The sequence below is a fragment of the Phasianus colchicus genome, chromosome 2 (assembly GCF_987193195.1).
Source record: "Phasianus colchicus chromosome 2, bPhaCol1.hap1.1, whole genome shotgun sequence".
NCBI classification, from domain to species: domain Eukaryota; kingdom Metazoa; phylum Chordata; class Aves; order Galliformes; family Phasianidae; genus Phasianus; species Phasianus colchicus.
In genome coordinates this window covers 78,002,860-78,015,930 of record NC_143437.1, presented here as the reverse complement: position 1 = coordinate 78,015,930, position 13,071 = coordinate 78,002,860, and the positions used below count along the sequence as shown (strand labels likewise).

At 39.6% G+C, this 13,071-nt stretch overlaps 1 protein-coding gene across 6 annotated transcripts in view; it reads right to left on the bottom strand.

Annotated features, from left to right (window-relative positions):
• Positions 1–277: 277 nt before the first annotated feature.
• The window catches only part of IBTK (inhibitor of Bruton tyrosine kinase), a 66,922-nt gene continuing 54,128 nt past the window's right edge, over positions 278–13,071 (bottom strand). For 5 of the 6 annotated variants that reach the window (XM_031611250.2, XM_090136092.1, XM_031611249.2 and 2 more), the window contains one exon: positions 278–11,645. In XM_031611250.2, coding sequence (XP_031467110.2) covers positions 11,520–11,645 — 126 coding nt within the window. In that variant the 3' untranslated portion in view covers positions 278–11,519. The remainder of the gene's footprint in view (positions 11,646–13,071) is intronic. The other variant, XR_016464458.1, reaches the window with a different exon arrangement.

Genomic DNA, 13,071 nt, shown 5'->3' with positions numbered 1-13,071 from the left:
TAACCTGGTAACAGATCAGATTGTTGTTTACAAGCAGATGAACTTTACAGAGGAAATGTTTAATAAGTGAGTTTTCTACAGCTAATGTAGACTATGAAATTGCCAGAAGAGGAGATAAAGGGAGAGGGAGGTAAGTAGTGGAAGGAGGAGAAACATCTTAAACATGCTGCTGTGTAACAGCAGTATTTAAATCAACCATGAAGTAGCAGGGGGCGAGGGAATGAAATCTGAGGAATTCTCCAAAAGCCATTTAAATCCACAGAAAAAAAGCCATGTATAAAAGACTTTTTTGAACATTTTAATCAAGAAGTTGAAGAAATCACACTGTAATATTTCATCAAGCTACACAAAATGTCTGACTCATGTAATGTCCCAGTTTTCAGAGATAAACAGATGGCATTAGTAACAGAAATGGAAAATGCAGTAGCTGAAATGAAAGCACAAGAAGTTTATGCAAACTCTTCCAAACACTGTAGACCCAAGCCAACGCGATAAATGAACGTACATGCAAACAGAAGTCACAAATTAAACAGGGGCAGAGACAATACACGGAGGAGGAGATGGCAAGCAAGCAAGCAAAAAAAAAAAAAAACAGGCATGGAAAATAAATTGGCACTCACTCAGTACCAAATGTACAAGAGACAAAGAGAACACAAGGAGAAATCCAGTGATGTTGTGTAGAAACTTCAATGAAATAAGTCTTACACAGTCATCCCGTAAAGTATTTCAGGAAAAAGAAAAAAAAAAAGAAAAAAAAAACATCAGTGACAGATTTCTCATCAAGATATTTCAGAAATACAAAAACAAAAAGTATACGTCAGTCACTCCCCCCAAAAAAAGCAAGACAGCAGCAATTAAATTAAAAGATAAAGAGAGAAAAATGAAATTCGTAGTAGTGTAAATTAAAATTGTAAAAGATGCTAAAGGGATCTTCATTATAAACAACTATCAGACACAGGAAAAGGTAAAAAGATTGAAATTTCACAAAGGGTGGAGAAGTCACAGTTTCCAACTAAAACAAAGTGCATATATTAATTAACTAGCACAAAACAATAAGATAAAATCAAGATGGTGTTGAGTCAGTCCCTAATTCAGAAGTGAAACATCTGCTGATCATCAACCCTGCAGAAGTACTGCAGGTTCTCATCCTGAGCACTATCAATACAGAATCATATGGGGGTTTTGGGCTAAAACATCCTCCAAGGATTCACCACCTGAAACAACAAATGGAGTAAGCTTCTACAGGATACAAACTCAGCTCCAAATTGTCTGTCAAAAGGAGATGGAAGCCAGCTACCACATCCTGAAAAATGAAGTGGTGAAGGAAAAGGCAATCAGCATTCAATGTGAGGTCAGGCTGGCAGAGCAGGTGTGTCACTCCAGCAAAAGGCAGTGAGCTGCTGGCTTGCACCTCAGCTTCATCACCAACAGATGATCCAGAAATACCTGAAAAGAACATATGAGGAGAAACGCCTGCTATTACAGCTATTTTTTTAAAAATATATCAAAAACAAAAAAGGTACTTCACTAAGGGAACTGAGAGGTACCCAGCTAATTGGTGAACTGTCCAGGCTGTATGAAAATGCGTCAACTGAACAAGAATGTTAAACTCTTAAACAGAAAGTGCCAGCCATTCCGTTTAAATGAAAGTTTTAGGTTGGCACCAGAAGGAAACAGGAAAATAAAACAGACACATTCGCATTTATACAGGCTGACCCAGCGGTGGAAGGAAGCATTGTCTGTTCTCATAAAGACACAAAACATGGAGATAAATTGAGCCAACTTGAAAGCGTTGTGTAAAAGGTAGAGTGCATCATTGAGAACAGAAGTATTGTGAAAAGAGCCACTGTAATAAAGAAGCCTATTCCTGAAAAGCTGGAATTTCAGCAACTGAAATTAATCACTGTTATACTGCCAGCAATAGAATCTAAAGAGGTAATATTGAAAATTAGAAATATTTAGACAAAAGTAGGAGTTAAAAAGCCAATTCTACAGTCTTCTGGATGTCAGCATGCTGCTTCAGACAGGCATCCAATCCTGACTTAGCATTGATAGCGCTTTTAATGAGTTAAAGAAATATTAATTACCTATTCATTCATTCCAGAATGAGCTTCAATTAATTAGCTCTCAATAAATCCTTGATAAATCTTTAAGCTGCAATGAGTTTGCAATCCCTCGTGCTACCCGCTGCATCCGCTCTAGCTGCTATGAGCTATTAGTAACGTTTGCAGAATGAGAAACATGGAATAGTTCCTTTCTGCTCCAGATGTCAGAACTGGCAACAGATGAAATAGTGACATCACCAATGGTTTATACCTCTTCCCATCACAGAATGGTCTGGGTTGAAAAAGACCTCAAAGATCATCTAGTTTCAACCCCACCCACTGCTACAGGCCGGGTCACCAATCACTAGACCAAGCTGCCCAGAGCCACATCCATTCACCACCTTTCCTGAAAATATGAGTACAAATAATAAAGCAAAGCATAACTTAAATGTGCTCCTACTTAAGACAGTCAAATTTTTCCTTTATTTGAAGTGGAAAGAGACTCTTTCTAGGCAGCACACAATCCTTAGCCAGAGAGGATGTGTCTCTATCATTTCTCATCTGTAATTTCATTTATGGTGAGAAGGACAACTAGCAGCTATCAGTGTCTCACAAATAATACAAGCTACCTGTAGTGGCTTTAAGGATGCTCATTACACACTAATGGCATTTCCAGTTGTGGCTTACAGCAGACAGAGATTTCAACTAGAAATTTTATTGTAGATTTCTGCGTGCACACTACTGCATATGCTTGTGCACAAAAATAATGCAACTGAGATAGAGGAACACAGTATGGAGACAGACTCCATTGCACCAAGGGTAGGAGTCGCTCAACAGACCAGTATGCCTTTTGGTTTCCCTGCCTCAGTCCAGCAGGAATCAGCAAGCACCTCCTGTATTTCAGATAGAAAGCATCAGAGCTTTCAGAAGAACATTAACAGTCACAAACTGACAGAGCTAATTCAAAATACTCAACACTGCAGACACTACATAAGGCTATCAGCTCTGGAGCGAGAAGCAGAAAGGCACCTTTGAGAGGTAGTTCACAGTGCCTGTGACACAGCAGGTTTTTGCTAATGAAGGCACAATCCCAAGAGAGATTAAATCCAGCTTCAGAACTGCAAGCACTTGGGCATGACTCTAACTAAAGTGGCAATTTTCAACTTCTGAACAACATAAAAGATGCAATTTAATGACAGTATGCATATAAGACTTTCACACTGAAACATTAGAAATTTCTGGGTGCTGTTTATGTCTACTCTTCAGGTAGGAAAAGTAAGCATATAACAATAAAATCACATACATATTCTGTCTTTACCACTTAAAGTGAAATCCTTGCAACCTTTTCACAGAATAAAGTTTGCACTGCAAACTGTTACTTCATGCTTCAGAGGAAAAAAATCTGTGATGATTTATCAATATTGTGCTTTTAGTTATTGCTGCTCCTTATGGAGTTGCAAAGGAAGAGGAAGAAAAGGATGAAATAAATCCTCGAAACGGTACTTCTAGGAATGTGGAGATCGGAATTCGTGAGATGAGAATGAATGTGGGACAGCATAAACAACTACAGCCTGCAATTCCCATTGAGTTTTCAGAAACTCAGCCAAAACTTCCTTTCTGCTGTCATCAGCAAGAAGAGAGCCCTAGCAGTACAGTTCCCACCTCTGTCCATTTGTACCACTGCCCAGCCCTCACAGCTCTTCTGAAACTGCATGGATACAGTGACATCACATGCCTCAAAATATAACAAAATACTATTATTATATTTTTAAACCAATTAAACTTCTGATTTTTCACTTGCATCGTTTTGCCATCTTTTTTTTCCTCTGTGATACTGCCCCCACCTCCAAGCCGAGCTTCGTTTTTGGGAATCATTTTGATTTGGTGCTGCAAAACCCAGGAAATTCAGTTTAGACCTGAAGATTTTCCAGAGGCTGAGAGAATTGGAAGACATTTCTGTATCAGATACTTCCGCACGGCCACCAAGAAACTGCCCACAGTTTTCACCTCTCTCTCAGCCATCTCAGAGGCCACTGTCATTCCTCCAAGCTGCAGGCATGTGCTTGACATTGCTGGGCCTACCTCCAAGGAAACCATTGCCACTGCATTTGGTTAAGCAAACATCACACTAGAACTTCCCAGAACAACCACCATCGGGTTGCCAAAGGCCCACCAAGCACTTATTTGATGGAAATATTATTTCACAAGACTAATAATTGCCTGTGAACATAGAACGAAACTAAAAGAGAGATGCAGCTCAACCACCTTGTGGAGAGCACACAGATCCTTCAGGGCAGGAAACAGCAGAGCTTACCCCCAACTGGCAGCTCTGGTCACAAGGCTGCATGCCTCAGAAAGCCCAAGAAAGGGAGGAACAAGCCCTGCTTCAGTGGCATTTGCCTAGATTGGCAGCGGATCCCAGGAGTCACTCAAGGCCAGGTTGGATGGAACCCCAGGCAGCCTCATCTGGTGGGTAGCAGCCCTGTCCATGGCAGGGGGTTGAAACTGGGCTCCCTTCCAACCTAAGCCATTCTGTGATTCTATGGTTTTATGATTTGTGTATAGCTGAGCTCAGAAAAGCTACAAGCTGTGTGTGTGTGACTGGGATGGACAGCTGGAAGAAGAGACTCCCAGATTTTCCCTCAGAACATGGCATGACATTTAGCACTGAATCTGAGTCACCAGTTTGTAACTCACACATTGATGACCTCCTTCTGGAAGGTGAGTAACAGCTCCCTGTTACTGTCCTTCACAGATACAGTGAGGCTTACTCATTAATATTTGCAGAGTATGGAGATAATGTTCAGATGAAAAGGTTCACTACCAATTTATGTATATTAAAGAAAGTGCGCTATTATAGCGTCCATGCTATCAAATAAAGAGATTGCACAGTACATAAAGATGGAGATGACAGATAACATCCCAACTCCGTTTGCTGAAGTGGTACAATATAATTAAATCCTGTAAGTGTAAACAAATCAGAGTTATGGTTATGCACACATGCATGCATACACATTCTCCATCAGCCCTGATGCTGTCAGCCACTTGTACAATGCATTTACAAAGACGGGATCCTGGAAGCCCCACTGTGTTCACAGCTTGATGGCTTAATTTTTATCTTCACAGCATGCTTATATGTGGGCAGTGTGTCTTGTAAACATCTTAAAATATACACACTAGGAAAAGGACTGGGATTCTGTATATTTTCCCCTTCCTTTGCAATAAAGACAGCATCTAAATGCAGGCTAAATGGATCTGTGAATTTGCACAAGCAAAACACAAGACACTGTTGTACTTAACACAGTCTGCATTTTCTTTTTTGCTAGGTTATTACCTGTTGTTCTGAGCATTGTGACACTAGATGGCATGAGTGTAGTTCTCATACTCAAGTGCTGTGCCGCCATCGGTGACATTAAGCAGTAGTTAGGGGTCTGCATCAGAACAAACTGACAGACAGAAAATAACCTAAAAAGCTCAGTCACCCTGCAAGGCAGTAACAGCTGATGAATCATTATGTCTGGAGAGAACTAAGCTGGAGCACGTTACTGGTATTTGCAGTGCGGTTCTCATGACCTCTTCACTCAGTGTATAGACATTATGGACAGCCTCATGGAGCAGATGTAGCTTCTGTGCTTGAAACAAGGGGTGCCTGGCATTCTCCCACCTAAAAGAGCATACCCTGTGAAACAGACAGCTCCTTCCTTGCAGTTAGGGTTTACTGACATACTCCTGCAGAATTACAGCATGGTGAAACGATTAGATTAAGACTCAATTTCTTAAAAGCCACTTTAGTCTGAGATGTAGATATTTAAGTGATTTATCATTGATATAAATTAGTTGGGAATCCAGCGCATTTGGATTGTTAAATTCTCTGTGTCTTCCTAGAAAAAACTTTTGAGGAATAGGAGGAAAAAAACCAGCAGGAAGTATAGAAAAACATAAAATAAGCTTTTGGGGTCAATTTTTCTTGCTTACTTTATTATTTGAGAATGAAAAAAAAGTTATTTTTTCTATTAAGGTAGCAGACTCTTGGCACTGCAGATGCTTGTATGTTATTATTGCAGAGAAAACTCAGTGCACTTGCTGAAGCGAGCTCCTTTTGCTTGCTTGCTTATCTGGTTTTGATACATGTAATATAACTTATGCAAACAAAACTAAACAAGCATGGAAAGTTGGGTGGAGAGTATGAGGTTCAGCAAGGGCAAATGTAGAGTCCTACCCCTGGGGAAGAATAACCAGAAACATCAGTGCAGGTCAGGGACTGACCTATTGGAAAGGAGCTCTGCGGAGAAGGACCTGGGTGTCCTGGTACCCTGGTGTTCTCCTAACAAAGCTGCCTGAAGGAGATGCTCTGGGACAAAGCTTAGACTTTTGACAATCTGATGGTGTCACCATGAAAACATTAAACAAGAAATTCTCATCCTACTTTCTTAAGGCTGAGACACAAAAAACAAAAACAAAACAAAGCAAAAAAAAAAAAAAAATCACCCACAAATAACAAATCACCTTCACATGCTAAATTCCTATCAGTGCAAGCTGGGGGACAAAAAGACTGGAACAGGGTGCCCCAAGAGGTGGTAGTTGCCCCGTCTCTGAAGACATCCAAGGTCAGCCTGGACAGGGCTCTGAACAACCTGGTTTAGCTGTAGTCCCTGTTCATTGTAGGAGAAGTTGGACTAAATGACGTTTAAAGGTCCCTTCCAACTCAACAATTCTATGATACAAAGCGTCTGAGCTCTGACCAGAGCTGTGGAGATCCAGCCAAGGCAGCACCACAGCCTGGATAGAATTCAACTGACTTCTCATCAGTAGCCTGCCTCAGGACTTTCACACTCCTTTAGCTCCACTGTTTAACTCTTCACTGACTGCAAAAGGAGCTCAGCCAACAAGCATCTACTCCAAGCCCTAATTTCAGTTTCCAGCTGAAATCTACATACATGACTCCTTCTAAGAGGAACTGAGGGCCCAACATGTCGGCCTGCCCCTATCCTTAGGGGGGGGTGTGCCACCTCCCTGGGGCCTGGATCAGGGATATTTCTACATTATATCAAAACAGAGATGTTTGCATTTCTGTCATGCAAATTAAGAGGAAACAAAACACATTTGAAGCAACATCTTAATAAAGTTAGGTAAATTTCTGAAAGGTGACCAAACGACCACATTTGATCTGTCAAAAGTTTTAGCTCCAGCTAACCCTTATCTGAAGTCCTCGCAAAATTTTGCTCCAATTCTTTCCTCATTTTTTTCAACTGACAAGAAGGAAAAAATAAAAGACAAGCAACATTTAAAAAAAAATAGCATTCAGTATGTGCTTCTAGAGGGGGAGGGAAAGAAAAATCAGGAGTCTTTGCTGGAAGAATAAAGATAGTGAACCTGAGAAACAACTTCATCTCCAGGAGATTCTTGCTTCTTCACACCTAACTCCCTACCCAAACAAGGTCTTTGAAGCTCCTGGAGCTGAAGCAGTAGGGCAACACAAATCCCTGAAGGTACCCAAGAGCTGGTTTGGGTGTGTGTGTGTGTGTACCTTAGAATACAGTACAGTGCAAAAAACCGTTGCTTGGAAAGCAAGAACTTTTTAGTTAGCTTGTCTGATGCTTATCTCCTACACAAGAAAAATCACACAAGCCATCCGAGGCACTTCCTGAACTCAGAGAACTGCTTTGCTGTATTGTTACTAAAAACATTTTCATACAGAACATATATTATGGTCATGCAAATTTGTTGGCCTTCTACAATTAAGTACTTTCTCAAAGTTAAATACCTAAAATGACACTCCAAGAATAAAACCAGGAGCGTAAGTATTCCAGGCTACATTAACTTAGAAAGCAGGTAATGAGTAAGAAAAAAAAAAAAAAAAGTTTCAAGTTCCTGAGTCTAAGAACTTGAATGTATCTCCAGATCCTGCCCACAATGTTCCCCCAAGAACATTCATAGAAATACTTACTATATTGCTCTCATTGCGTTTAGAAATTAGCAGATATATGACTAACCTTAACGAAGTTTCAGGTTTTATAGTACTAGAGAGTGGTCATGAGGATTTCTGTATTCAAGCAAGCTCTGCTGGCTTCCTTCCCTCTGAGTATTTCTGAGGTTTGTCACAGCTAGAACCTCAACAGGAGACACTCACCTTTTGGTACCTCATCCACATGTCACCAGGTGAAGGGCACTGTATTTTGTAGATGAAATAATTCAATTAACAGGCTCTTTAATGCAGTTCTACAGACTTGTGGTGGATACAATGCATGGTATCCAATCAGAGACCATTTGATACCTTTGTAAACCAGTTTCCTGTTACTGCAAAGGTCACCATAATGCTAGCACGCCAACCTTGCTCATTCTCTGATGTTATTATAAAAGTTAAAATGCTTAGAGGTAATGTTGCTTCATTTTAAAAATCAATCTTTTACCTTCCTATTCTGAAGATGATATTTAATAATCCAGTAACCTGTTCTGACTTAAACTGTGCACATGAGAATAAGCATCTCTTTCAGCAACAAAGAAGTTCAGATTGTTATGCAGCTGAAGAACACTACTCCAATACTGGAACAGACAGTTCCAGTTTTCAGTTGAGCACTGTCAAGAGAACACGAAGTTTCTCTATTCCAACTATTTAAAATGAGGGAGAAAGAACAGCCATTTAAACTTCAGAACTTTAAAGGCATAGCATAACTTCCCTGTAGCAAAAAACTTTGCTGAAGCCTTTGTAAATAAATTTGGACGTTTTATTTATCTTTCAAAAGTGTCTGATGTTTAAGAGATAAATGATGGAGGAGAAAAGTACTTATGTGCAAAAAAAGCTGTTGTGAAGTTTTGATTTTGAAATATATTTCAGTATGAGGAAAGACTAAAAGAGTAGAGATTGTTCAGTCAGGAGAAGAGAAGGGTCAGGGTTAATAAAGTGTACAAACAGTCAAAGGGGCAAAGGGGAAGAAAACAGAGACAGACTTCCCAGTTGAGCTGGTTTGGGCTGGACAGGTTGGACTAGGTAATCTTCAGAGGTTTATTTCAGTCTCAATGATGACGCAGTTAAGACTGACATGACATTAATCTGAGGAAGTGACACTGTTTTAGATCAAAGCAAAGTATGTAACTGAAGAAAATTTCAAGTACTACTACTTCCATAGAAAAGATATTTATATCTGTTGATGCTGTTGTCTTGTTCTGGATTTCTGTTTGGGCTTTCATATGTGCAAAAGCATATAGAGTGACTTAGAAAATACTGTTTCTGTTTCCACTAGACTTTGACAGATTTAACTACATTCCAGGCATTTTACACTCTTAAATTCAAAGTTCTGAGGAAATAAAAACAGAAACTAAAGCTTACTCAGCTTAGAACCAGTGACAAAGAATAAACAAACTACTGCAATAAACCCAGACTTTAAAAGCAGTCAAGCTCATCAGCACCATGGGAACAGGAATTCTCTGATAACAACTTAAGATTGACATTTAAAACAACATATCATAAACAATTTTGAAGAAAATAATTGAAGTGCATATAAGCAACTTCCAAGTGATTTAACAAATGGAGTTCAGGCTTGGAAAAGCCTAGTGCTTTTATTGCTGTTTATCAAAATGTATAAGCTTTCTTTCAATCTCAAAGGATTGATTCAGCAGACACTAAGGCCCTGTGCACTGAATCATGCAAAGCACTTCACAGAATCACAGAATGGCTTGGGTTGAAAAGGACCACAATGATCATCGAGTTTCAACTCCTCTGCTATGTGCAGGGTTGCCAACCAGCAGACCAGGCTGCCCAGAGCCACATCCAGCCTGGCCCTGAATGCCTCCAGAGATGGGGCATCCACAACCTCCTTGGGCAACCTGTTCCAGTGTGTCACCACTCTCTGTGTGAAAAACTTCCTCCTAATATCTAAATTAAACCTCCCCTGTCTCAGTTTAATACCATTCCCCCTTGTCCTATCACTATCCACCCTCATAAACAGTTATTCCTCCTCCTGTTTATACATTCCTTTCAAATACTGGAAGGCCACAATGAGATCTCCCTGGAGCCTTCTTCAAAGATAATTTCACTTGATGAAATTATCAGTATATTGAAAGAATCAGCAATAGAATTTAAAATAAAATTAAAATTCACATCTTCCTTTTTCTGTGTAGCTCCAAAATGGCTACAGTTTTTTCATACATATGACAAGTACTTTCGTATTACTCTATACTTACCTAAAGTATTGATTGTAGATAAACAGCATGTAAAAGTATACCAACTTTGGGTAAATCAAGGTTTTATGGTTTATTGCATTTGTTTACAACTTTTGTGGAGGATTTTTTGGTGTAGCTTAACCTGAAACCATTAGACATATCTACACAGCATTTTTTCAAGACTCAACTCTTATCACACAGTGATCAATTCTCTACATTCATCATCTGCAGCTCTTTCAATTCCAGTTTTCCAGAGTTTGTGAGTATTGACACTATTGAAAAAGTAGAAGTTCAAACACACCTATGCAAACAGACAAACTAAACAGAATACTGTAGATAAGGCTATCCTTTTTTCTTTTCTTTTACATACATATATAAATTTTTTAAACCAGGCACAGAGAACTTCAGAAAACACAATGCTGAAAGCCACCTATGATAATCTTTGCAAGGTTACGCATTTACAAATTCCACAATCAAGCATTCATCTCGGTAGCTTTAGCTTTAACAATGAATGTATGGACCTTGCATTTCCTCAGCACTTCAAGTGAATCGTACCTTAAACACTGTGGTTCTAAAACTGTACCATATTTACCAGAATAAGACTACAGATGAGCTAATTAAGTGCCACCACGTTGTATTCAACTGTGTACTTCACAATGGAACTGACTGCTCAAAGGCCAGTCTCACAACAGTGAAAAGAACATGCATAACCAAACTGAGAGCAGGCAATGGTTAGGTACAGCACAGAAGTTCATTGTGGAGCATAACAGTAAAACGTACTGGTCACAGCAGTCAGAAAACCAGCACATACTTACATTAGTTAAGGAAAACTGCATTATCAAACTGTACTTTTACATCAAGTTCAAGCACGAACTTTTTGCTATATTCCCAATTTGCCAGAAAGCTCTGAAAAATGTAACCCCCCAAATAAACTTTAAAGATGTATAATTCTGCACAATCAATTCCACATTAAATCACAAAATAAGCACTTGCTTTTCAGCCACCTGTAAGTTCAACAAAAAACCTTTACAATTTAAATTAGCAAACGCATTTCCAATCTACATCTTCATGTGACACTACTAATTAAACAGGGCTTGTTAAAGAAATTCTCTCAAACCATACATACAATATATGCTGTGGGTGAAAGACACAGTGAACAAATTACTTCCATTATCTCTACCAAATACCTACTGATTATGTGCAATTTTTAATGCTGATGTTAAAAGTTACATGATTTATGTTTTACCAGTCTCATTCTGCTTGTAATAAGGATTTCAGAAGTGCACGTATAATATGGGCTGTTAACAGTACGAATTAGTGCTTGTTCCACATAGGTGTGGCCATAGGTCCCTGTGGAGCCCTTTCAACAGTCACAAATTCATCAGGGTTGTCAAAAGCTTCATAATGGATTAACAAATCTTGAATAGCACACTCCTCAATCTGGAACAAAAAAAGAACACGTATTTCAGTGTTAGATTGGCACATACGCCACTAATAGTTATGAACAGGCTGTGGTGGCCCTGAGTACATCTGATATAGACCTCATCAGGAAGCAGTACTGCCTGAGGTCTCCTTCAAACCACTGAAAGAAGCCTTATGCTTGCAGACTCTGGCCCCCATCAGAGACCCTGATCTCTGCTGGAAGGGCAACACAGAAGGGCACAAGTACTCCAGAAGTTTTGCTCTCATGACTTCCTCTCACAGGTGATCAAGGAAATGAAGAAGGGAGACACTGTCAGATGTCAAGGATGATAATGTCAAGGGCAGCCTTGGCTACTCTAACCTTGAGATCTTGCACCATCTCATGAGAGGGGAACAAGACATATCAGAATCACAACCCTAGACCTTCAGAAGAACAGATTATGATTTGTTCAGGGATCTACTTGGAAAAAATCTCAGGCCCTTGAAAGAAAAGGGATCCAGAAGACCTGCTTGATTTTAAGATCAGTGCTTCCCAGCTTAATAATGGTCCAATGACCAGGAAGTCTAACAAATATGGCAGGAGGCCTGCATGGATAACAAAAAGCTCCTTACAAAACTCTAATACAAGAAGGAAGTGCATACAAGGTGCAAGCCAAGACAGATGACCCAGAAGAAAAATACAACTGTTGTCTAAGCATGCAGGAACTGAATTAGTAAATTAAAAGCCCAGACAGATTTGAATCCTGAAAGTGACATGAAAGGCAATAAAAAAGTTGCAAAAAAAAACAATACTAGAGAAAACATAAGCTCACAGCTGAAAGAGAAAGGAGATGGACAAGGCTGAGGAACAATTAGCCTTCTTTATTTTCATCTGCAGTAGAAAGACTAGCTTTCAGTAATTCCTGGTCCCTGAGACCAGTGGGAAAGTCTGGGGAGAAAAAGAAGATTTACCCTCAGCAGAGGATGACAAAGTTAAGAAATATTTTAATAAACCAGACATCCATATACCCATGACACCGACGGGATGAACTCATATTGTTAAGAGAGTGTTATGGGAGCTGGCCAGTATCACTGCAAGGCCACTGTAGAAAATACTCTGAAAGGTCACGGTGGTAGAAGGAGGTTCCTGAAAATTAGAAGGAAGCAAAATGTCATCTTCAAGAGGAGCAAGAAGGAGCATCTGGGAACTAACTGCCAGTCACCTTCACCTTTATCCCTGGAAACATGATAAAACAAATCCTCCTGGAGGTTATTTCTAAACACGTGCAGAATAGGAAGGCTATCTGGTAGCATATACATTATAAAGGGGAAATCATGCCTAGTGAAACCAACAGCATTCTCATCATATAAGGGTGGCTTGGTGGATGAAGAGAAAGTGGTGGACATTGTTTATTTCTTCAAGCCTTTCAACACTGTCTCCCACATCCTCACAAATAAGCTGAAG